Genomic DNA, 26,453 nt, shown 5'->3' with positions numbered 1-26,453 from the left:
TAGCCCAACGGTGAACCCTTTCTGCTGTATTTTAATAAAAGGTAGACAGCCCACAGAAACTAACTGGTAAGTTCTCAGGCAGCTTCACCCTTTTATTCCAGTACATGCCATAATTTATTTTGCAGACAGACTCTTTTGGAAAACTTAAATGGATTATTGCTCTTACTTTGATACAGCAAGAGGCAAGCCTGCAGCACTGAAATACTTTTGCCAGCTATAAATATCAGTACACTAAATATTTTTCAGAAGAAGCAGAAAGGATATTTTTTCCTATGTAGCAGTATGACTGAGTAAAAATGTCTTCCAAGCTCTTCTTATGGCTGTACACCTTATAAGCACATTAAGGCTAAAAAAAGTCTCCACAGATCCCTTATTTTCATCTTGAATACAGGCTGCCTTAGCTTTAGCAGTGACACTTTTCCCTCATTCTCAAGCAAGCTGCAGGAAGAACTGACCCATTTGTTTAATTTGCTGAAAGGCAAAAGCTGTTGCAAGCTTATTAAAACACTATCTCTTGTGGAGAACAATTAGATTCCAAGTACATAGTGTCACTTGGATCTTCTTAATAAGCTTAACACCTGCTATTTGAACTGTCTCTACAAGGCAGAATTGCACTTAGCTTGTTCTGGCAGCAGCCAAGATCCCTGCTGGACATGTGCTGAGTATGAACTGAGGCTTCAGGCACCTCTCCATTTTCTCAACTCCTGACTGCCCCTGGCTCACTCATCCCTGATCACCTCAGGTGTAATTCTCCAAAGCCCTAAAATTGATGAGATCAATTAGCAGAGCATCCCAAGAGCTCAGCCTTCCTTTCAGCATGCTTTACCCAGACAACTTGAGTTGTGTCAAGGCCCAGAACCCTTCACTAGGAAAGATGTGCAAGAGAGAGCTAACAAAAACAATGGTCTCTGGAATGGGATTCCCCTTTCAACTTTTCTTATTTTTGGTACTCGGTCATTTACTCTGAGTTGCAACTCACAGTTAAGATTTTTTTCCCCTGTGGATTACACAGCATCACCCTTTTCATTCTGTAACTTAAAACAGTGGATTTGAAAAGTAAAAATATTTGTATTTATCTGCAAAATTAGTGATACCATGACTGTATATGTCTCAATGCCTTCTGTGTAAAGCGTGCTCACTTCACGCATGTTTAATTCCACCCACACATCTAAGAGTTACTGCTTGCCAAGGATGAGTTAAGCCTGGACTCTTCTACATGAGCCACCAGCTTCAGATGTACAAGGGAGTCCTGCTTTCACACATATATAAAACAGGTTCTTCAACGGGATTGCAAAAGTCTGGCAGTATAGCTAGATACTAACTGTTGAAATATTCTAGTGTTCTTTTCATCTGTTTCAGATGTTACAAACCTGACCAAAGCTCCCTCATCCCGAGGTCACATCCTCCAATACCACCAGTAAACACATACTAATTTACACAATCAGGTTAAGTTCCCTTTCCATTTCAGTTACAGCACATCCTCACACAGAGATTCTCACAGCACTTCATGAACTCCTGGTAAATATCCTCTGGCAGCCAGTATCATGTGCCATTCACTGGTGGCCAGGGGAAAGAGCCAAAGGACCATCACCAGTTCCATGGCAAGATGCAGCACTGGCATCTCAGAGCTGGCTACGAGCTGACTACCCCACTAGTAGTGGAGATGTGTGCACCTTCATTCCTCTAGTCTTTGCTATTACATAATGAAGTCTTGGTATTAAGAGGAGGTTATCAGGTGGAGATCCTTATCTAATTCCAGGAAGATAGTTTGTCCCCATTTGACTTCCAATGTATCTAAATTAGGTGTTGGAAAGGTCTTAATTACAAATACTCAACATAGATACTTCACGCTCTGAGATATAGCAACTCTTTCAGATGTAATCAAGTAATAGCCGCTTAGAAAAGGATTTCTTGCAGACTGGACTTAAAAATGTAGGTTTAAAAAGACTTGTTTCTCTCTTCTTGTCTGACTCAGATTTGTTTCACCTGCCTCTCTTTACACTGCTCCATTTCCCTTTACCCAGAACATCAGTGCCTCCCAGACTGCCAAATTAATTGAGTGATTGCCCAGCTTCCCCTACTTCCCTTTCCTACATCTTTCTTAGAAAAAAAAAAAAAAGTCCTCTTCTTTCTCAATTTCCTTGCATGAAGGCTCTTTGTCCTCTACCCCGTGCCAGAAACACAGTTCATGTGTAGGAACCTTTGATTCTTTGGGTTGCTGCAAGTGGAAGGGATTGCTGCCTTATACACAATCTTTTATCTGCTTCAGCTTTATTTTGTTCTTAAACTCCACTTCCCTGCTTAGGAGTATGAAAAAGAATACTTTTTCCAGAAGCCTTTCATAGTCCCCCACATGCTGGCCTGGCTGTATGGAGCTATTTCCACATTTCTTACCAGTTGAAGGGAAGAATGGGCCTTGATGCTAGGACTCTACAAGTAACTTGATTCTCAGCATGTAAGTATTTAATTCTGGTGTCTTTTAGCGTTACAGAAGACCTCAGTTCCAGACATCTGTTAAAATTGCTCCTCCAGACATGAAGTACTTAGATGATCATTTAGACTTCAGTAATTTCAAGATACCCAAGTTCCTGCCCTGAAGACTTTCCAGGGCATATCACTAGGAACTGGGGGTCCACTGGGCACCTGACTACCCAAAGCCTGATGCGCCAGTGTGGTCCCTGTGAAAACAAGGTAAGCTACATTTCAAGCCATGCACATGGACTGGAAATATGGAGCTAATATCTGGTGTAGCTGGAGGAGCAGCTAGGTAGTTCACAGAGCTCATATGTGTGCTCACCATGCTGAAAAGTGGAAGAACTAGACTCCTGTCAGAAGCTACCTCATCAGCTACAGCAAGCTTCACAGGTATTTAAACAACTGAGTGAGTGAGCTGGTCAGCCCTTTGAAGCAGTGAGGAGTCCCAAAATTTCACACTGTATCATCTATATTAGAATAAATGCCTGGAAGATTTCAAATAAAAAAAGAAGGTTAACAGGTTAGTAGAAAGGAAGAAGGAAAAAATAAAAAGCAGACCAAACACCATTAAATTTTCTTTCTGTATTTCAGTAAAACCTACTTGAATACACTTTTGAAACAAGAGTACAACAAAATAGAATATACTTCAAACGTTGAATATACAAACTATTATAGTTCGTTCTGAACACTGGTACTTCCCTCTTAACTTCAACTAAAAAAAAATGTACAGGTTTAGAACTACCTGACAAAAGCTCATGCTGGGTGTGACCTTTGAAGTGAGAGTAGAGCTGAAACTGAAATGTATGCACAGATGTCAAGGCTAAGTGAGAGATACAGGCATGGTACAGCAGAAGGCAGAAAACCTGCTGCTACTTTGTCCACGATTAAGAAATTTAGACAGACTTTTAACTACCATACAAAATATGTTACATGTCATTCTATAACAATACTGTGCTAGGTACAAGGTCTTTAAAAAATTTGTTTTAATAAAAAAAGCTTTACACAAACAAGCCATTAGCTTATTTCAAGAAAGATAACTGAAAATCAGTCTAAGGCTTTCAATTTGAACCTGCTTAAGCTGTATGATACAAAAATCCCTCTAGGCCTCTGTCTTCTTTTAGAAGTTCTTTAATCTCCTTTATTTCACTTCCTACAATACCTAGTAGCATAGTTTTTCACATAGCACCAGTTGAGTACTGTGGGCACACAGTAGTAATCGCTGGTATGCAGAAAAAATACATCAATTTTGCCATTTGCGTAACAATGAAAACTAAAAACCAAGGCAAACCTCTCACACAGCTCTCTCTTAGTGTTTCAGGTCTTAGTGTAACTTGGTAACCAGTAGCGTAGTGAAATTGTTTGGTCCCTTTTCAGCCCCTCTTTCCTTCTCCATAGGTTCAGCTGTTTCCCAACTGGAAGAGGCAGTTTTTAACTGCATATCAATGTGGTTTAATTCCCACTGAAACACAGGAAAATAATTTTTTTTCCAGTAAGTCTTCAACATATGCATGTTTATTAACATTCCAAAACTCTCCTTTATGACTTGGTGATAGCCATCTACATCCCTCCCCCAATTATGTCAGTATATTCAAAACCGTAACAGTCAGAAGTCCATGCTGGAAGAAACCTATTCTTCATTTCTCGCATGTGATGATTCCTTCTGTTTTCATTGTTACAGGAAGGGCAATAGCTGAGGGTGTGCTAACTACTACTACATGGGTCACAGTCTTGCTTCCATCTGCTGGCTTCTCTTCTTTTACCAGCTGCAGTGTTTTCACTTCACATTCCTGTTTTGAAGCTGCTGTGTCCGATTTAACTTCTGGACCTTTGAGAACTGCACTAATCACCCTGGGAGGAGTCTGGCCAGAGGTCTGCTGAGCAGGCATCGATAGTCTCATTACTGGTGTCCCATGAGCTATGGACACTGGGGTTAGTGCTCTAACAGCCAATGGGGCTCCCACAATGTTGATACTTCCTGACCCAGACAGGCCCGTTTTTGTTTGCAACTGACACTGTGTGAGTTGTGTGGCAGGGATTGTGATGATTTTGGCGGGCTGCATTGTGATTTTGTCTCCATTTTCAGCAGAGGCTGGCATCACAGTAGGGATTGTCTGGATTACTACCTTTGGAGTTGTTGCTGTGGTTGGACTTGTGTTGGTTATTAACGGTGACCCTGCATTTACTGACTGCACTGCCACCGTTGAGATTTTCTGTCCCAGAGAGGTCATGACAACGGGCACTTGCATTGCCACACGAACAGTCCTACAAAATAAATGTGTGTGTTTAGGCCAAAACACAGGGCATCCTTACAGATGACAAGGACAGACAATTCTAAGAGAGACAGATTTTTAGTTGCTTCTGAAAAAAAACTAAACCAAACCATATCACAACAAAAAAATGAAAAAGCCAAGCCAGCAAGCAAAGAACCTACTCCCAAACCTTTTGCACATCTAGCAATAGGACTTTGGAAATTTAACAGCCCCATTAACACAAACCTGGGAGGTGTTGTTGCTGGGACAGTAGCAGTGGTAGTAGAAGGACGAGATGAGGATGTGTCATGAGCTGATGAGGCAATATTCACAACTCTGGTGACTGCTTTTTCTGTTCTGGTACAGCTTAACTGAGAGGAATTTTTTCCTCCACGTGCAGAGGGTGCTGCTTTTAAAAGGTTTTCTGCAGATAAAGACACTCTTTCCAGGGACTTTTCATCTGTAGATATTGACAAATCCTCATTGCAGGACTCACTTTTGTCATCATCTATGACAACTATATTTTTTGGCATCTCCTTAAACTGATATACAAGCCTCTGTCCCTCAACTTTTGCCAGGATTCCTCTTTGATAGTAGTATCTGCAAGGAAAGTACAATTAAGTAGTAAGCAACATAGTGACAGATTTTAAAGAAAATCTCAATCTGTGCTAACAAGAAAACCTGAAGTAATCACAGTAAAATCTATGATAAAAGGAGGTATGGAAAGAAGCTGTGAGAACACACACTGGCAAAGGATCTGAGGGATCTACCTGAAAAAAATCTGACCTTTCAAATATATACTTCAGAAATTAAAATTGCAAATTCATTGGTAACATAAAAAGTTATAGGGACTGCAAGACTGAAGGCTAAATCTGCAAGAGGGTAAAGTTTTTAAAATTTCAGAACGGTTATATTTCTATGGGCAAAATTAAGAATCAGATTTTAAACTGTAGTAGGTAACTTCAGAATCTAAAAATTTTTACCTCAGAGCTCTTCCCATAGTCTCATAGTTCATGTCAGGTTTGTTTTTGTGTTTTCCCCAGAGTCTGGAGACAGCTTTTGAATCCACAAGTTTAAAGATTCCCTTCTCTCTCTGAGTCCATTTAATATATCGAGGACATGTATTTTTGTCCTGAAGAAGGTCCAAAAGGAACTCCCATAAGTACGTTGTATTTCCTATAATCAGAAAGCATTCGTGTGTTAGAAAGCCACTTTTAAAGATAACAGAAAGTTCTCCATATTTAGGTGACTCTTCATGACCTGCGTTACAAGCAATGTTACACAGAGGATGTAACCAGCATATATTCATTCATTCTGTTAAGTTTATTGACATTTCCATAAATATTTACATTCTGAAAGGAGTTGATCCAAGTGATCTGCTATACAGCACAGGAGCCTGTTCAACACCCATTCTTCAGTTCTTGAAAAGAAGTATGGGAGGGTGTTCCAAGTCAGTACCTATCTATTCAGCAGGACGAGCACTCAGAATTTTCTTCTCATATTTGATTAAACAGGGCATGAAAATGCCATTATATTTTATGACACTGAAGGACAGGAGAAAATAAATACGTAATTTTTAAAAGGCATACAACCTGCAGCAACAAACCATCTCAACTGTGGTTAAGTTTGTCCAGCATCTGGGGCTCTCACACTAACTGGTGACAGCCCCATGTTCTGATCCTTCCCAAATATGTTGTGGAGTGACCAACATCCTTCTAGGTGCAAAGCCAGTCCAACTTCTTGAACAGGGCAGAAATCCCATGTACTCTTCTGTAATCAGGGGGTTATAAAATGAAGTCAGGCTAAAGAATTTAATGCACTTGTCAGGTATTCAAGAGGTGTACCATCTTCACTGGAGAATCCCCAAGAAGGGGTTTGTGACAGTGACTATCAGGATGCCACAGAATGTAACACAGGGTCCGTCTGCATTCTGACCAGACCATATGCATCTAGGAAAAGAGGAAGAGATGCCAAAGAAAAAGAGCAGATCACGTTCCAATTTGTACAGCTGGGGAAGACTCCTCAAGTTTCTGAGAAGGGAGAACTAAGACAGATCCACAAGGACAATTACCTCAGAACATTAATAACAATTATTTACCTCCAAGGACATGGACCAAATTATATTTTTGTGTGTGGGTGAAAAAAGGGCAATAATTCCTGAGATTTAAAGCCCTAGCACAGCACTTGTTATGCCATGCAAAGATAATTAAAATAAATTAAGGCAGATTGAAGACCACTGTTGCAGATTTTGAGAAGTCAGCTATCTTTGAAAACCTCAAAGGATAGGGAAGATCACAGGTTCCATCTTCCGGAAAAACACCTCAAAGATAAAAACTGTACTTTACAATGGGCTCCAAACAACACTAAGTTGACTACCAAAACCCAACTAGATTTCAGAGATATTTGAATAAGACCTATGTGAGGAACCAGTCAACAAGAGAACTCAAGAATTTTTAAATCATCCTAGATTTTAGGGAATTAATCCCTGGGGTTTTATTCCTTAGCTCCTTAGAAGGAGAATTTCTGGGTCGACCACCAAATGCTGTAGGTCTGCAATAGATATTTTGCAACAATGTAAGTGGGCTTCAGGATTAGAAAGCAAACAGGAACTTCAAGAGAAGAAATAAACTGTAGGACACAATTAAATCAGATTTACAGCTGCCTCACTTTGCACCAGAAAGTACCCAGCATGCACAAAGGAAGGAATGCCAACAAGGGATCCCCTTTCCAAATGTGCACCATCTCCTCCTCCATGACTTAATTCTGATAGTACTGAACTGCAGAATAATACCTGGTTTTCCAAAAACATGCTGCATATGAAATAGCCTACCTTTGCAAGTAATTTTTTAAAATAAGTAACAAAAATTAAATCCAGTTAACAAAATATTTTGCAGGACATCAAGAACAAAAATTAATTTATTGCAGTTGTAGTATAAAATATGGAATGAGATACTTCAAGAGAAAAAGAGACATATGTAGGTCATTAGGAAGGGCCATAGAAATAAAATAAATTTAAAAGAAAGCTAAAAAGTCCCCCAAAAACCACAAAGCAGTATCATCTCCCACTTCATAAAACAAGAAGCTATAGAGTTGAAATCACCAGCACAAAAATGAGAACAGAGAGAAATACAGGCCTCCCTTTTCAAATTATTTGTGCAGGAAACTAGGACCTGGGACAACCAGAAAGTACTATTCAGGTCATGGAAAGCTGTAATACTAAAATCTGAAATAGAAAGAAAAGTAAGGGTTCAAGAAGGCTACAAGAGGTATTTTTCAATATAGCAGATACAAAATCTGTCATCTCCACTGAAGTCCACTGCTACACCAAATCTGTGGGCAACTGTGGGCACTGCAGGGAAGTTTAATTAGAGTTTGCACTGGTTTCCATGAGCAAACATCTCCATGAAGTCATTCTTCCCTGCCCTACTGACATGATGATTCTGGAGCTCTAGCCAGATAAGGTATTATGTGAACAGCAGAGACCTTGCTTTCAAACAAATCTTAAAGTAATAGAGGAGCTCTTTCAGCTAGCATGTTGCCACTCCAAGTCACTAAACTTCGTTATTCCCAGCTATAGCAACATCTCCAAACAACTTTTCAGTGCACTAGGTGGAGAAGAGATCCAGATTTTTCACCTGTAGCCAGGGGAAGAGCTGATACGCTGCATGCCACCTCAAAGGTAACCTGTGAGCAACTGTCCCAATCTGTCTTCTTGCTGAATGAATAGTAGGGGCTTGGAGTTCAAGAAAGGAACCTCTATTTATCAGGAGAAACATTAGGGAAGTAGAACTCTCCTGCACATAATCCTCCACTCAACCAATACAGAAACACATCACCATTTATTTTTCCCCTTAAACTAACTGGAACCTATTAGTCAAGGAACTTCCCACTGAAGTTTGTCAGTCAACTAAGAAATCGTATTTCCAACAATCACCTTTCTAAATGCTCATGTGCTGCCTCTACTTGAGAGCAAGTCTTACAGCAGTAGCTTAAAGAATTGTATGTGTAGCACTAAGCTGATACACAACACAAAAGACATCACACGTCAATAACCACAAAGCAAAGCAAATATAAAGTGGGAAAGCCTATTAACTGTGGAGGGTTCTAGAGGAGACTCCTAGAGCATACATCCTTGTGCTAGATCTTGTACAAACAAATTTGAAGACATTGAATAAAGTCAGTACAATCTCATCCATACGATTTTTAAAATCTGTAAATTTCCTGTGATAAATACCATACACATACCCTGCTTATTTTTAAAGACTCAATAAAAGGAAAAATATACCTTTGCCTTCTCTAGGTTTCTTCTTTATACCTAGATCTGGAGACCCATCAGATAAAGATGATTGCTGGGTCTTGGGTTTACGGCCAGCTGCACATAAAACATGGGGAAAAGGAAGTATTAATCACATGCAGAGTAGAATTTTATAGTTTGCCTTTGCTGAAAAAAGCAGTCTGTGTATTTTTCCCCTGCTGTTTCCTTGCTAAAGGTATGGATAAACTTAGATTCTTAGATTACTACTGCACTTCCAGTTTAATTATCCTTGGGTTGCTTACTTCATAGGCAGATTCAACTCAATTGCAGACAAGTTAATGTGCATTTTTATTAAATCTAAGACTCATAGATCTTGGATTTATATCACTTTATCACTACATTGCACTTGTTTCCCTCTAAATTACAAGTATATATACCATCTCAGCATGTCTAGAAACTCTATTAAATCAATATTCCTAAAGTTATGAACTGTACTGATGCCTTTAACAAAACTGCTAGACTAGAACAACATTACCAGGTGCCAACCTCTCATTTGATAGCAAAATGCTTAGAAACCAAACACTGTTCTGAATTGTTTCTCCTCCAAGACACGCCAATTAAATGCAAAAGACAAAAATTTCACAAAGATCTTACAATGATTCTGTAAACTGACTTATGTTTTTTTAAGTTAGTATTTACCCTGTTGCTTCATTGCATGAACCCCAAGTCTACCGTCTCTCCAAATATACCCATATTTCAGACATCAGTGGTTACCCACCACAGAAGTCCTCTTTGAATCCTCTATCCATCCTCCACTTTGTGTTAAAATACACAACACAGACACCATCTTCCTTTATGGCTTGTCAAAGCTCATTCTCCTGCTCCTTCTTTTTTCTTGTTGCAGACCCATTTTCTAAGAACTCACATTTCAGACTCCCATCAATCTGTTTGTATGAGCAAAGAGATCAGACCATCCAATGCATCCTCCCCTGTATCAACTGTAACATCCATGGCAGTGAACAACAGAAGTAAACATGAGCTTGCTCCTATGAAAAGCTGTATGTACCCTTTTTCTTTTTCATTGGTTCATGGATATCAGGGGAAGTTGGAACAGAAGATACGTCCATTTGTTCAGATTCCTCTGTTGATACTTCCACCACGGTTTCTGTGATCACATCAGGTCTCATGGCTGCATGGATAAATTCTGGGGTGGACACACAAGGAGGGACAAAAACTTCCACTACAAGAGAAGAAAAAAAAGAGTATCAGATGAAGTTTCTACCTAATTATTTTAATGTAGCTTACATAAAATTATTTTAAACAAAGCATATGCAATGGTGTAGCAAGTTTCTGCTCCAAAATCCTGTCACCTTGAAAATCAATCCAACTCCCCAAAACATGCACACTTGTCAGTAGTTTTAGGCAAAAAAAGGTATCACACCAATATTCTGCAGAACTAAACTCAACTTTAATTTAAACAAATTAGAGCTTCATCTTTGATCATTACTCTGATCTCCATTTCCTATTTTGTAGTCTTTGCATTTCAGCTTGACCATTTCATCCAACATATATTAAGTAACTTCAGAAGGGACACCAGTTAAAGTAATCATCAGCATTAAGGTTTGGTTTTTTAGACTGTTAACACTTTGCAACACATTGTTTTCAGGTATGCTTTCTAAAATAGAAAGATGAATAGAAATACTTTTCCCTTAAAGTAACTATTCTTGCAATCTAAAATGTCAGATTCACAGAACCCAGAATGGCTGGGGTTAGAAGGGGATCTGGTCCAACTCCTTGCTCAAGCTGGGCCACCTAGAACTAGGTGCCCAGGATCCTGTACTTTTTAATATCTCCAAGGATGGAGTCTCCATGGCCTCTCTGGTCAATCTGTGCCAGAGCTCTGTCACCTGCACAGTGAAAAAGTATGCTGTGATGTTTAGGGGGAAAAATTAATTTTAAATATGTAGTTACTCAGCTATCTCTTTCCAACAACCCCTCTCAGATAAATTATTTAATCTGTAAGTATATTTGTTGCAGGGTGGAGAAATCATGGAAAACTCAAAACAAATCAGTAGTTTTTAAATATGAAGGCAATTGTTTTAAACAGCATACAGCTCTCCACAGACATAGGTTTCCCACTTTGCTTGTTTTACTCATTAGTAGGAGGAGAAATGGCTCCCAGAGCAGAGACTGTGGCTGACATACCAGGACTCCTGGCATCTCTCAGGCAGGTAGGAGACTCCATATGAAGCAAGGCCTCTGCAGCTTCAATTGTCTTATCTGTGCAGTGCACATTACTGCCATGAACTGATGCTTCCACTGCAGAAGGATACAAAAAAATGTATGAGAACAGGTTACTTATAAAAGTCCACATGTATCCCTGTACAACTGTACTTCTCTAACATGAAAAACACAAGATTATCAGATGTCTTCACACCTTTTATACCTTCCCATCAACAGAAATATTTAGGGAAGACACAAGACAAGCAGAACTGACACTGCTCCTAAAGGACACTGACCTAAAGGTCACCTCTCTTAAAATTTTCAGTCTATTGGATAAATATATACATATATGCATCTGTGTATGCATATATATATAGATATGTATATAGATATAAGATTAATTTCTAAAACATAAATCCTGTTTTGATTTCTGACATTCAAAATAATTGTGAGTTTGTTTTAGCAGCTTGGTTGTTAAAAAAAAACACAAAGCACAACAAACAGTATAAAGGGTGTGCTTTTATGCAAAAACTAAGGGAAGAAGGTAAAAGCAGCTCTTTTTTCAAGTTCTGAAAGTTTAGGAAAACTAATTAATCAAAAATAATGCAACTTCAAGAGAGCACAGGTAAGTTTGATGCAGTGCAGATCACAGCACCTTGAACACAGCAGCAACACTAAAAAACCCCCAACATATCATGTAAAACTACAATTCTATTCACAGCTAACTCCATATTCCTCACCCTTGTAAAGGTTTTGAAAAGTGGTGACTGCAGAAGCACCTGTTGCTCATTATCCACACTCTGGCCAAGGTAACTGGCTCTCTCCAGTTGCTCTTTCCATTTATGGCCATCTGCTCTAAGCTAAACCACTCCAGCAAGGCAGCCAGCAACCAGGAGAGCTATCTTTAGCCTAAGCAGAGTCACCTATCTCCAGTATCACAGAACTAAAGAGGATTTGGGAATAATTCTCTATGAAAACTTCGAGGCACCTATGTTGTTATTGAAAACATCTAAGAAATAACTCAAGGTTTGTTTAGTGAAAAGCAGGGAAAAATAATGCCAGAGCTGCTTCTGACTTAAGGAAACGCCAGATACACACTGATTCCCTGCAGGCTCACAAGGGTGTAAAAGCCTTCCAGCATACTGCAGTTTTTTCAAATCCAGGGATTAAAAACTTGAAAAACCTACTAGCCAGCAGATTAAACATACCAACCAGAATCTGAAAGTGGATGAAATGTGGAAGATGCACAAATGCAAAATTACGGGTGACTGAAAGTTCCTGCTGAACCAGCCTGCTGCCCACCTGATGTCTGGTTGATGGGATTCCCACCGCAGCCTATTAGCTATGGCCTGGGATGCTATTTAGAGGGCTTTATCTTTTGGAATAGTAGATGCCTGTTACAGCTGACATTCCAACACTGCTTCACCCCAGGCTGTGAACAATAAAAGCCTACCTAAGAGCACAGGAAAATCAGGAAAGGGTCTTTACTGTGCACTCTGTTCCTTGGATAACCAGTGGCAACCAGCACGAATTTTGCACTGTGAGCCCTTTCCCCAGCTCCAAACCCTGGATGCTCCCCATGCTCAGCCAAGTGTTTCCTTCCCAAACAGCTGTTTGGGCATATCCAAAGTCAGAGGCTGACCACCTGCACTGTAACAGAGTGGCCCTGCAGGAAACCCTCTGCCTAAACATTTCTCATTCTAAATAAAAGTTTCAGTTGCACAGAAATTGATGACTAAGTTTCCCTCATCTACCTCATAAAAATTTTCACTGATTGATTATCAAAATACAGGAACAATATTCAGATAGTCGTTAAAAATGTATCAATTCTACAACAGTACTGAAATTAGAAAGTCTGAATCAGTATTTACTATGTTATTATTCTAATGCATGCAATAAGATTCAAAGCATGTCAGCAAAGCTTCTCTAATCAAATAGCTGCTTCTGTGCCATTAGGTTCAGTATAAGAAGGACTTTCGTAAAGAAGTTGACAAATTTCAATTGTAAGAGGGTACTGAATTCACTATTCCTAAATGCTTAAAAGTATACAAAATTTTCCTACAGGGAACAGTTTAGATGCTGCATCACAACTAAGAGGTACTTAGCAGAGGGCAGGAACAAGGCAAGAAAGACAGCAGAAAGCCATCTATGTAGTTTTCCAGTACTAGGGCATTCTGCTGAAGGACCAGAGTGGAGAGAAAGGAAATACAACCAGCATTAGGGACTAAGACTGCAAAACCGTAACAGCAGAGCAAAGGAGTCACTCGACCTCTCCCCTAAGCAACCCTTCCATTTCCAATAAAAACAGCATTATCTACTCCACAAAAGCCTCTGACGCTGGAAAATACACACTTCACAGATGCTTTTCCAGTGTGAGCTACTTGGGACTCCACTAAAACTGTCACCTAAAAAATATCAAGCAAAAAATAGTAACACTTCTGGCTTTGGCTCGAACAACACATGCTGTCTGTCTATCATGACAGCTAACAAACTAACCTAACATTGCCAAAAGGACAGCTATTAAAACACTTACTAAATTCAGTTCTATTACCAAGTTTCAAGTCTTCCCAGTTAGCTAATTGTCCTTTAACCAGTACATGGTTTTAGCCTCAGAGGAATTTATTTGTTTACCCAATGAACATCATGAGTTTGCATTTGCTCACAGGCAATGTTACTGCGCCAATACAGTAGGAATAAAAAAGCAGAAATTTGTACCTCAACACAAATTTATGTAAAGTATCTTTCTGACACACTAGAAAATGTCTAACAGAAGACAGTATGTCAGAATGCTCAGATAGAAGACATGATATCGAAAAATACAGATAAAAAACACATCATGAAAGACGAAGTAGGGGAACAAGCTCTCGCAGAGAGGGGATGGGACCAGAAAAAAACCAGGCGGCTCTTCTTGCAGATGACTTGATCAAGTGTCATCAACTAAATTACATTTGTATCACAACACTTGGTAACACTTCTCACAATAAAGATGCGGCTAAAAGCAAACCAAAGGAGTAGGCTTCCACAATTAAAAAAACCACAACTTTCCAACACTTTGATACACAAGTATCACAATGGGCAGAAACATTTCTAATCAAAGACTGAAGTGTACCACCCATTTCTCTAAAAATGCCCAATTCTATTTCTATTATATTTATGCTATCAACTATAAGCAAGACCCCAAAGCTAAAACAGACCGTACTGTTTGAGTAAACAATGTAAGGTGTAGCTGTTATATTATGCAATCATTTCAGGAAGAACTGTCACTTGCCCAAATGAAGCAAAGTAGTTTATGTGGATGACAGTAAATTTTCCAGACTTTGGTAACTGAGTAACATGAGAACTGCCATTTACTGATCGAGAACACATCAGAGCTAATACCACCACTTATCTTCCATTCTTTTAACCCAAATCTCATCTTACTGCTTTTATGACAGAATCTAAGTCCATGGCACTTTATTTTAAAATATTTCATTAAAAATTTTTTATCTATTTACAAAAAAAACCAAAAACAAAAACAAAAACAACAAAAAAAACCAACTTAGAAAACAATTTCAAATCTAAAGTGTAAATAGATAACTAGGCTAGTTGATGTCTATCTTCACTGTTGGCCTAATGCCTTCTAGCTCCACTTTCTACCCAAATAGTGTGTACTATAGATTATTCAAGGTTCTCAACAACTGTTACAAAATACCAACCTTGGTAAAATTAAATCTGACAGGGCTGTACTTCAGCTTTACAGAAAAAAACAGTGGCAACATATCCATTTGGAACAAAATTAATGAAAGAAATTTATGAGATGAAAAAAGCAGACTGAAATTTTCAAAATGGTACTCTTTTGCACTGCAGTACAGCTCTCCTCTCCCCCCCTTCAACCTGAAGTGCTATCAGTGTCTGCATTTACAAGGCCAACACTTAACTGCAGCACCTGCAATAGCTTACCCTTTAATACTATCAGGCAACCAAAGCAAGATTTTAATGAAGAATTCACAATTCCAAGCATGGAACTCAGTCAAGAGTGACTACACATACACTAACAAACCACATTAAAGTTTACTTTAATGCTTGTTCACATGCTTGTTTTATTTCAGCATTTAAAAACAGCAGTGGAAGTAACAGTGCTTAAGCTACATCTTAATTAAAAGCAGTTGAATTACCTCTATAGGTAATATCCAGAAATCTTTCTGTATGCAAAACTTGACTGGAAAAGAAAGCATTCTCAGTTTACTGCTTGTTTTATGGTGGATATTTATTCAGAAACTGAAAAATAATTCCTTGGATTTTTAGTATTTCCCTACGCCTGGCTCTTTTCCACACTCTCAGCTGCACAAAATTTAAGGATTATGCCTAACCCACTGCATAAGGCAAATCAATAACAAAGATGAGAGCAACCATCTCAAAACACTTGTTTCACTGTGAGCCATATGTCATCAGCCCAATATTGACACAAATATTAGCTATAAAGCCAAAACATATCTTTGTAAAGTCATTTAAGAGTTGCTCTTACAACTGGCAATTAAGATAACACTAAGCAGTAACATCTTTGGTTCCTCTTACTTCCCACAGTTATCAAACACTGAAGTTTTGTCAACACTGAAACCAGCAGCCATGGGAAAAGGCAACATATAATTATTATAATCCCTTAGGATAAAGAATTCCTCACTTAAATCCACGTGATATCATCTACATACAAAACTAAATAAACAGATATGGTATCTTGATAGTATGATGATAGGAATACTAGACATGCGTAGGTATCACTCACTCCAATGCAAATATGGAAAAAAAAGGAATGAAGTTGGTTGGGCTAATGAGATCAGTATGACAAAGGACACCAGAAAGAGCAATGCAAAGGTCATTCATTATTTATCTAAGGGCTGGCTCTCAAGCAATCTAGTTACAGTGACTTAAGAAGGTGCTGACACAATGATCAACTACTTAAACGTTCTTTATTTATGGACAATCAAAAGTAAAAAACAACTCACTGAAATCTGCAGCAGTGAAACCTGCAAAAATCGGAGATGTATTCTACTGGCAAAGTGAAGCTATTGCTCCATCATAGACTCAAGTGTCCAAATGCTTAGGACCTACTCCCCTTCTGGTTACTCAGCAGAACAGTTCTTCACTGCTTTGTAGTGGGATATTTTTGCGTGTCTGAGGTTTGGGTCCCCCCCCCCCCCCAAAAAAACCTGGGTATTTTTCCACATTAAATAAAATAAATGTGACTTGGCCCTCTTTAAAAGAGTATCTTAATACACTAGGAAACGACAGAGCATTTACTTTTAGACCTGTAAAAACTCACTGCCATGTCAATGTAAAGCCAGTATTAAGCTTGACTCTCTCTGTAAATTCATGTGCACCTACTGCACAATTCATTACCTATAATGCCCTACACTGTACTATTTATGGTTCCAAGGACTACTTTTAGAAGTTGAACTCCATGTTGTAAAGGCAAAAATAAAACCAGATCTGGTACAACTTCGGTGGAGATCTGAATGCTTGACACTGCATTGAGGTTTGGGTCAGTTGTAACCTTGCTCGTTCTCCAGGGCTTTACCACACTTTAAGACAAGTGCTGGGATCACTGGAGTATCCTGTTGTCAGACAGTTTTAACAAAATGGAAAGAGGCCAAACCAGGCATGTCTCTGAATGCAACCCCGAAAAAGTTCTACAGCTCAGGTAAACGGCCCGAGTCCCGGCAGCGGCTGGACCCGGGGGCTGCAATGTCTGACGGTGCGGAGGAGCGGCCAGAGAAAGCGCGGCACCTGCACGGGCCGGCGGCAGGGAACGGAATTCCCGCGGCCTCGCGCCTCCTCATCCCGCCATGACCGCGGAGCTGCCCGGAGAGGAAGCTCGGCCCGGGACGGCGCAACCGCCCGCCCTTCCCCCGCCCGCCGGGGGCGCCCGCAGGCAGATGCGGCCACGTGCGGCGGCGGCGCGGCCACTTCCGTGTTTACAGTCGGCTTTCCTCCGGTGCCGTACACGCCGCCAACGCCGCGCCGCCACTCCCGTGTCCGCCGCGCGCCCATTGGCAGCCGCCGCCCCCCACCCGCCAGCGGCGGCGGCCCCTCCTCTGCGCGGGGCCCCGGGGGAGCGCGCCGCTTCCGCTACGCGGCACGCGTGGGGGAGGGGGCGCCACCGCCCCCCCGCGTCGCACACGTGGGGCCGCGGCCCTGCCGGCAGCGCCTCCTCCCGCCCCGCCGCCAGAGCAGAGTTTAAAAGGGCACGGGGGCCAGGCGGCAGAATAGCGGAGGACGCGCGCGGGTGTGCGGTACCCGGGGAGGCCGGGCCGCGGCCCTGCGTGCAGTGTGCGGTGACGCTCGGCCTGCCTGCTCAGACAGCGTGGCGGCAGTGCTCGGAGCGAGGGGGAGGGCCAAGGGAGGCGGGAGGACAACAGCCTCGCGCACTTCCTGGTTCTCGCCCCAGCCTCCAAAACCCCACTAAACTCCTCCGCGCGCCCCGCCGCAATTCCCGACACGGCGGCCGCGGTGGTGCCAACCGCGCCGGGAGGCAAGTACCGCGGGCCAGCCGCTCGCCGGGCCGGCCGCTACCAAGGTGATCACTTCCTGGTTGCCCTCCATTGCCTCCCGCCCGCCGCCGGAGCGCGCTGTGCGCCGTGTCTTCCCCGCCCCGGCCCGTCCACGCTCCCACCCCGCGTCGGCCCGGAGCAGCGCAGCTCACCGGCCCGAATGAGGAGGTCGAGCTGGTTCGTGGGCCCCTCATGCACGGACGCCGCCATGTTTACGCTGCCGGAGCGGCTTCACATTGACGGGCGGGCGCGCGCAGGGGCCAGCGGCGAAGCGCGCTCTCGCGGGCGGGCGGAGCGGTCACCGCCACGGCGCGCGGCAGCGCTTCCTGCGGGGCGGCGCGCGCGGTCCTTCCGCTGCCCGCCCCAGACAGGAAGTGCCGCGCCGGCTCCCGCCGCAGCGCGGGGCCGCCCGCGGGCGGGGGGAGCCGCCGGGCCGCGCCAGACGCCCCGCGGCACAGGCAGCGCCTTCCCGGACGGCTCCAGAGGCGCCCGAGGGCAAGGACGCAGCGCAGTCCGGCTGTCCCCGGACTGCCGCGAACGCCTTCCCTTCCATTTCCACGCAGCCCTCGCCCACCCGCACCTCCGTGCCCCGGTAACACTTTCTGACCGAGGCAGACCGCGTACCAGGATAAGCCGGACAGTCCTCACCGAGGCGACCACTGACGCATTAACATGATTTCTCCTTGACAGGTCCCTGGGGCACCTGTGTTAGTAACAACTCGCCAGAAAAGCTCGGTGCTCCGTACCTGCAATCCATCTCATCTCCGTTAGAGTAACAGGGCTGATTCCAGTTAGCCAGAAGCCCCATCCATCCTTCATCAAATCTATTCTGTGAAAAGACTTGTGGAGTGAAAAAAAAGTTTCACTGCTCTCTTAAATAAAAAACCACCACTTTTTAGGGTTGCATCCACTCCCCTCTGAAGAAATCTGCTTCAGTAACACCACAGCATTACTTCCTAGGACCCTGAACAGAGGCACCAGTCAGAGAACACTCTCCACACTTCCCAACAAGTCCCTGTCCTGATTACTCCCGGAGTAAAACTTCAGAGCTGCATGCCAAGAGCAGCTGCACCAAGAAAAGCCTATTATGTCTTACACAGAGCTATGCATGGAAATTACACACATGAATTCCTTCATTAACACCACATACTCCTGAGGAGGCCTACATTGTTAAGCCAAGGATCTGGCAAACACCTGCTGCCTACAGTGACTTCCTTGAACACAACAGCTTCACAGCTCCATTAAAAGAAGGTGAAGGGCTCCAGCTGCAATCTGACAATACACAATCTTTTCCCCTCTCAAATTTCAGTAGTCCTAGGACCTAGATTAGAAGGAACAATTTAGAAGCAATTTTCCTCACCACTGAAATCACAAAATAGTATCCAGCAAAAATCACCTCCAGCTGGTAAATTCAGTGCTTCAAACTCTTGACAAATCCTACTCCTTCACTACAACTCTCAAGACGTTTTAGGAATACATTTCCATGACTGTATTTATACATAATATTTATAATACACAAATATTAATACATAGTACACAAATAAATACACAAATGAAAAATCAGGCATTTTGTAGACCGCAGTCACCTATTCCTGGATGTAAAGAATTAAGTTTGTTCATCGTCTCATCAGATAAAGAGCAAGACCTGCAAGTGACATCATTGATTCTCACATGCAGGCCATGATATCTAGGAGTAGGTTTGTGCTAAAATTTTGCCAGCCAAGATCCTTCCAGCCAGAAGCATAGATAAAAAAGGCAACTAGCCAGCTCTGAGGGCAAAAAGCTCTCAGGCAGATCCAGCTTTGCCAACAGCAGAGTGCTCCCATCAGCTTTTGTTATTCAGAGAGGTGGAACAGCAGTACTAACAAGAATTCCTTCCATCAGCATATTTCTACTAGGGAACTCTGCTGTATTCTCCAGCAGAAATTACCGAGTGGAGAAAAGCCCAAGGACAAGAAAAGGCATTTTAGCTAGGCACACACTTAAATGTGCAATAAAATTTAACAGCCCTTCATTAGAACATCCTGAGATTGAAGTGGAAGCCTTACATGGTGTAGTGTAGCAACACCGTAGCTTCAGCTTACATACAGAGTACTGCAATAACCCTGTAGTCCTGTCACTTTATCCTATGTACCTCCTCTTGTTAAAAATTATAATTTACCCATACTTCAAGCAATAAAATAGAGTTTAAAAGTTTGTCTGTTTAGATCCAGAACAAAAGCTGTACTGAGATACAAAATGCTTTTGAAGATCCACACCCATGTCAATAGTTCGCACTACCATACTTTGGAAAAGGTGCACTCACAGTTTTTTCCTTTTTTTTTGGTTGCTGTGTAATTCAGTGAGGATTGTTTACTGATTGCAGCTTTCAGTCACAAACGAAAGTGTTCAATTCATACCCAATAAAGTTTTGCCTGAGATGTGTGGACTCCTTGAATAAGTGCACGCAAGTAATTGGCATTGTGTAACTTTCGACAAACACCGTAGGTCCGAAATGAAGAAGAGAGAGTATTAAACATGAAGTTCTTGGTTTAATACCAGTTTCCTAAATAGCTTTTATTTACAACTACAAGCACAGACTTAGCACAGTATTTTCCAGTTCACATGAAATGGACTTGAACAGCTGCACAGTGTTCTGGTTCTTCCCTCTCTCTGATCATACACAGAGAGAATATCACTGGATGCCCAAGAGGATTCCAATCACTTGAAAAGAATCTGAGCCTGTGCACTTTCAAGATTAATATGTGGCAAAAAACCACAACAAATCTATGAAGTGACCTGTGCATACCTTATACCTATAAGTACAGTATTAAAGCATAACACTGTCTTTAAGGAGGAATGCAACTTTGTCCAAAAGTCCTGCAGTCTCAGCTGTTTAAATTATATGATTTCTAGTATCTTATGAATGCTAATTGATTTGTCATGCTAATAAAATCTTATTATTTCAGGGAAAAAAAGACAGTCAACAGGAAAAAAGTAAACATGCATTTAACTTTTAAATCTCTTTCAAAACCTCCTTTTTAGGCTAACAAAGAGGGCTACAAAATCTACTCAGGGGGTGGCCCAGTGACGCAAGAAATACTAACTGTAATGGAACAGGGCCACAGGAAATTGCAGATGTACTTTTATTTCTCTGGCATGAAAAAAGTAAAAAAAAAATATGTAGAGGAACAGATCCCTGATCAGAATCAGTCTTTGTCAGACAGAAACATGTTTATTTAACTTAGGTTATTGTTGAGGGGGTTTTTTGTTTGTTTGTTTGTTTTTACTGTTAGTATACAGAGACTAAGCTTTGTTGTAATTTTTTAACCCACAAGTTCAGCTGTCAAGATAGCCAGGTAGACCTACATGGTACATTTACCAACTGCCAGGAAAAAACCCCAGCCAAAATGTTTGATAAGCTGGAAAGCTACCATTCAAAATTATGCTTCTACTTACTACATTCCTGTTTGTCATAAGTCTTAAGTAACTTCAAGACAAGTGAATTGTGTCTCCATAGTTGTATAACACAGGAGTAAAATATCTATCAGCTCGTGCTTTCTGGTTAGGGGATATGAACAACTTTGCTCACATTAAAGGAAATGTATCACTTCTTCTCTGCAATATACACCAGTTAAACATCATCCTGATTCTTTAGAAAAAGTGAAATACAACTCAAAAAAAGCAGCTGGATGTGACTAATTGCATCCAAGACAGCAGAAGTAAATTCAAAGTAGAATTTACTGGTGGGTTTCATCAGATTTTCAGACTTGGGTTGGAATAGAATCATCAATTATCTTAACCATCTCCTTGAGCAGTCCTCAAAACTAATAGAGTATTCAGTGCTCATAGAGGAATTGTCATTCTCCACTCCTACAGTCCCCTATGCAAAGCTGCCCTTCCTACAACTCTCACAAATATGATGAAAACATTCTTTGATAAGACTGTAGTTTCTCTTGGAAAACTACTTCACAAGCACTGTAGCTTGAAATGCTAAAAGTACAGCCTTAAAATGGCACCTTTTCCCTCCACTGACAGCAAATAATTAATCAGAAAGAAAAAACTGTGTGCATTTAATTACTTTAGCCACAGAGGATTCCAGTTATATTCTAGTAAGACAAAGCTACCCTTGGAAAAGGCAATTGTCATAAAGCAGTTGCTTATTCTTACAGAGGTGATTTGTTTGGCTTAATTTAAGTAAGTGGAGGGTAGACGGCAATCTGTCTGAGGGTAGTATTTGCAGTCTACATGAGAAATTGCAAATGATAACAGAGTAACAATCCTAAAATGCCAACCATTTCAAAAAGCCACAAGTAATTTCAGAAGTCCAGGTATGCCCTGTCCCAAGTGCCCAAATCACCTACTAATTTTAAAGTTACAGAAAGTTCAGTTTTGCCCAGGATTCTAAAGAAATTCCCATCTAATAATTACTGAAGTAGCTGCTGTCTTCAACAGCAGGCCATCAAACTGTTGATAGCTATTACTGCATTGCAAAGGTAACAATAAAAAGAAGCATTTTTAACAGTTAAATGCCAGAAAACATGTAAGAAAATGCAGCCATCTGTTTTATCAGAACATCAACATAATCATTACCACCCACTGTGGATTCCACAGTAGAAAATGCCCAAATAGTAAAACAACCACGAAGTGTCCCTGGAAGAAACAGGGAAATATTGAGGAAAGGGGTCCATGACTATGCCAAGCTTATCTTCTTGACTACACCATATGAAGTCTAACAATACCAAAGCCATGTGTCTGTTACAATTTGCACCTTTGAGTGGACTCAGGATCCTGATGTCACATTCATACAGCAATTAATGACTGCAGACAAAAAACAAATGTATTCTCAGGATTTGATACTACCTTTGACAAACTGAAAAGGAGTTAATCAAAATAGCAAGTGCTACATTCCAGCATTATTACTTGTGCATGCAGAGTAAGAAAACTCAGCTGTCTTGGAAAAAAAAGCAAAACAAACCTCAAACCCACAAACAATCAATATTTACACTTCCCTGCTTTATAAGGAAATTCCTTCTTGCCAGGGCAGTCTATTTGACAATGGTAAGTCAGGTATTTGCATAGCATTCTGTATGATTTTACAAAATTAACAGTATTTGAGACTGGTAATAGGCTGGCATATCAACTATGTCACACTTGAGCAATTTCTCTGTCCCAGATCTATAATTTTGAAGTCCTTAAGTCTTTCCTGATAACAACAAACATCTATTCTATAAGCCCACTGAATGTTTTTAAGGACTAAATGTTCTGCTCAAACACATATGGCTTTACTCTCATCCTACAGTTTGTTGTCAACTACAAGCTCCCTTTTAATATGCAGATCACCTTTAAAAATTATTACTTTCAATAGTTTGTGACTATATTTTTGATCAATAAACACCACTAACTCTTGTGCACTCATACCACAATGGGTTTGGATGCCCCATCACATTCTAATTTCAAGATAAAAAGCCCCAAATTTTTCAGCTTACATTAGTAAAATGCTGTGGCTGAGTCTTGACAGTAACATCCTACAAATTCTCACTCCCAGCTGCAATTGGAGTTGGGAGTTTAGAGGAGAATCCCTCTGTGCATCTGAAGCCCAACCCATAATGCCCTACACTAGCAAACCATTGAATTAGCCTCATATCAGCCTCGGAAAATAAAAATTATGCCTGAAATGTGCAGTTAAATTCAGTTTTATTACAAAATAGTCTTGTAGCATGCTTTTGGTATGAATGGAGCACTGAATGCTGTAAGGCAGAAACCTGAAATCTAGAAAGAACAGGACACCACAACTAGGCTGTTACCATTACATTAAAATACTATTGTCCATGGAGCAGTTGTAGAGCTCTTTTCCTTAATTTCTCAGAAAAGGTAACATCAACCAAGATGACATAAAATCTAAGTTGCAGTTGCATTTTGTTCCTGAATGAAGAATGTTACTGAAAACAGATGTATATACCCTTGGCATAACTGCTCCAAGCACTACACAATAACACATGCAATACGAGGGGAATCATTTTGCCTCACTGTCACTGATATTTAACTACCAAAAGTGCAGTGGACTTCTTGGAAAAATGAGGATTCACATGGATCTTCAGTAGCAATAGCAGCATGGTGTGAAAAATAATTCAAAGGATAGACTCCTAACCCATTAATGTGTAAGAGGCATCTAATTCTTGCAGTAGAGCAAGCAAAGTTTTATCTTGTTTTTATCCAGCTAATAGGCTTTGTCTTAGCTCTTTGAGGAACAGCACCAACTTAAAATGAGAGTTTAATCAAGCTGTTAGAATGTCCAAACTTTTTTTTTTTGTAGTCAGCACTGTCCTCTAAAGCAAATGGTCTCTCTGCATGTGTAAGTTCTCACGTTCAGTCAATAGGGTATGTCACCACTAACAAAATGTACCCCAGATACTTGTGTTACCTCATTTTTCCTGAGAGGAAGTTTAATCAAATGATGTCTGGCCAGAATGAATTATAACACTGTTTTGTCTATCCCTTACACACACATACCAAAATCGCAAAGGTAAGATTCTAACTAGATCTAATACAGAGTTCTTAGTAGATAATATTTAACTGATTAAAATTTATCATAGAAACTATAGAGTTCACAGGCTCAAATTTCCATAAGAGACATTAGAAGAAAGCAGTTTTAATCATAATAAGGGAAGACATATAAAGACAGAAGGAACAGGCAGTAACTAAAGACTAGACATAGAGATGCAAAACTGATTCCCATGGTGGTAACTGTGTAAGTAGTAATCTGAAACTTCCACTGAAGAAGATGATTTCCCTTAAAGTATGTATTTTATTTATCCATATGTTTTAATTGGGGGAGAGTTAAGCCTGAACTCCCCGTTGATTCAACATCCTCCCTCCTTAAAAATGGCTATCAATTTACATGATAGCTTCAACTGAACTTCCTGGTCTTTGCAGCCCAGTATTTCTCCATCCTGGAAAGGGTCATTTTTCAGATCCACATTTTTCATGCGTATCTTCCACCCCCCTGTGGCAATAACAGTTTTAGAATCAAAACAGATTTTCAACTTTTACCAAAGGGAGGATTTCTTATAGGACATGAAACTAAAAAAAAAAAACTGGTGACAGTTCACAAATTGACTGATATTTCAGCTTCTTGAAAATAAGATTCCTTTTTAATCTTAAAGCTGTGATGAAAAAATAAATCCCAAACTTGTACTTGGTGCTTTGATGATTAATAAAAAAACAAGGGGAAAAAACCTATTTATACAAGATGTTAGATTCACAAAAACAATTAAATCAGGATCTACAGCGGCAATACTTAAATACTCACGTCTTAGTTAACTAAAAGAGTAGGCATCCTCCATGTCTAAGATCTGCAGACCATGACTGTGTTACCTTCCGTACTGCTCCTATGGCAAATTCCAAAATAAGATGACCCCATTATCACACCTACACATCCACATTACAAGTTCTGTATGGTGACAAAATAAACAGAACTGTAGCAGTTGTTAACTTTAGACTGACTGCTTCTTTAAAGAAAGCAGCTTCTGCTACTATGTATTGCTGAATAAATCCTAAAACTGTAGGGCTAATTACTTTTAGGACAAAAAACTGTGGACGAAATGAAATCCAATAAAATTTGAGTATTATTAAAAACTTGTTAAGAAGGACGTGTCTTTTATGATACAAACACTTTGTTGCAGTAGACAAAATTTTAAGGCTGTAACTCAGTCCTCAGTAATCTAAAGGTACTAGTCCCAAGCGCATCAAACAAAAAGGGAAAGAACTTTAAAAACTGTGTCAATCTAAATATTGTATTTCCCCTTCCAACCATTACAAAAGGCACTCACTACTTCCACAGAGAATGTCATAAGGTCACCTGAAATGACCCAAATTTCTGTATTTTGTTTTTCTAGAAAACTCCTTTTTCTATTCCAAGCAAATAGGCATTTTTTTTCTGGAATAAACACATAACATGAACAACTAAGTCTTTCTTGTTTGCTGAAAGACACTTGAATTGTACTTTGGTAGTTAGTGGATTAATTTTACAGTTAAAGGATTAATTATAAATAATGATCCTTGATTAATGAATCAAGATAGATTAGTGGAAAGGAGTCTGTTAGGCAAAAAACCTCATACTCCACTAGAATTAACTAAAAATTCATGAGTATTTATATGATCATATAGTATATTTTATTTGAATTGTGGTTTCATAAATGTGAAAAATTTTTAAATTAAAAACAACATTGTGGGTCCTGATTCTGCCCTTGGCTCAGCACTGACTATCCTTATAGTCCACACAGTCTCAAATCCATTCATTGCATAGCAAACCACAAGTAGAACCATTTAGTGCACAGCACAGATAATTTCTTTAGCACCCTAAGTAAATTTTCTCACAGCAGCTTCCCTACAACATTTTTCACACAGGGTACTGATCCCTATCTCTGGAGGCTAGAATAATGCTACATTTTACTAAACTATGAAACTTTAGATTAACTGCAAATTAGCCCAAGGCTCTTCAAATCTGTGTTGTAATGCAATAAACCACGTAAATCAGTAGACATTGGAATGACCAATGAACTGTCAAAAGAGAGGCAAAAAATTCAGGTCCATGACCAACAGGAAAAATACTGAAAAAGAGGGGATATATTATGAGAAAAGGGATCCTTTTCAAGTACTGCCAAGGATTCTTTAAGATGGGTTTTAGTATTTACCATACTGCCTGTAGAGTCTAGAACCACAAAAGGTATTAAGTCTACTCAT

General features: G+C 40.4%; 1 protein-coding gene across 3 annotated transcripts in view; it reads right to left on the bottom strand.

Annotated features, from left to right (window-relative positions):
* Window positions 1-3,037: 3,037 nt before the first annotated feature.
* Window positions 3,038-26,453, bottom strand: part of ELF2 (E74 like ETS transcription factor 2) — a 36,657-nt gene continuing 13,241 nt past the window's right edge. For 2 of the 3 annotated variants that reach the window (XM_032108829.1, XM_032108830.1), the window contains exons 4-9: window positions 11,185-11,298; window positions 10,046-10,219; window positions 9,010-9,096; window positions 5,708-5,900; window positions 4,971-5,324; window positions 3,038-4,737 (exon numbers count right to left, since the gene is read on the bottom strand). In XM_032108829.1, coding sequence (XP_031964720.1) covers window positions 4,110-4,737; window positions 4,971-5,324; window positions 5,708-5,900; window positions 9,010-9,096; window positions 10,046-10,219; window positions 11,185-11,298 — 1,550 coding nt within the window. In that variant the 3' untranslated portion in view covers window positions 3,038-4,109. Of the gene's footprint in view, window positions 4,738-4,970; window positions 5,325-5,707; window positions 5,901-9,009; window positions 9,097-10,045; window positions 10,220-11,184; window positions 11,299-17,881; window positions 17,987-26,453 lie in introns of those variants that run through there. The other variant, XM_032108831.1, reaches the window with a different exon arrangement.

The sequence above is a fragment of the Corvus moneduloides genome, chromosome 5 (assembly GCF_009650955.1).
Source record: "Corvus moneduloides isolate bCorMon1 chromosome 5, bCorMon1.pri, whole genome shotgun sequence".
NCBI classification, from domain to species: Eukaryota; Metazoa; Chordata; class Aves; order Passeriformes; family Corvidae; genus Corvus; species Corvus moneduloides.
This window is presented reverse-complemented; position numbering and strand designations above follow the sequence as displayed.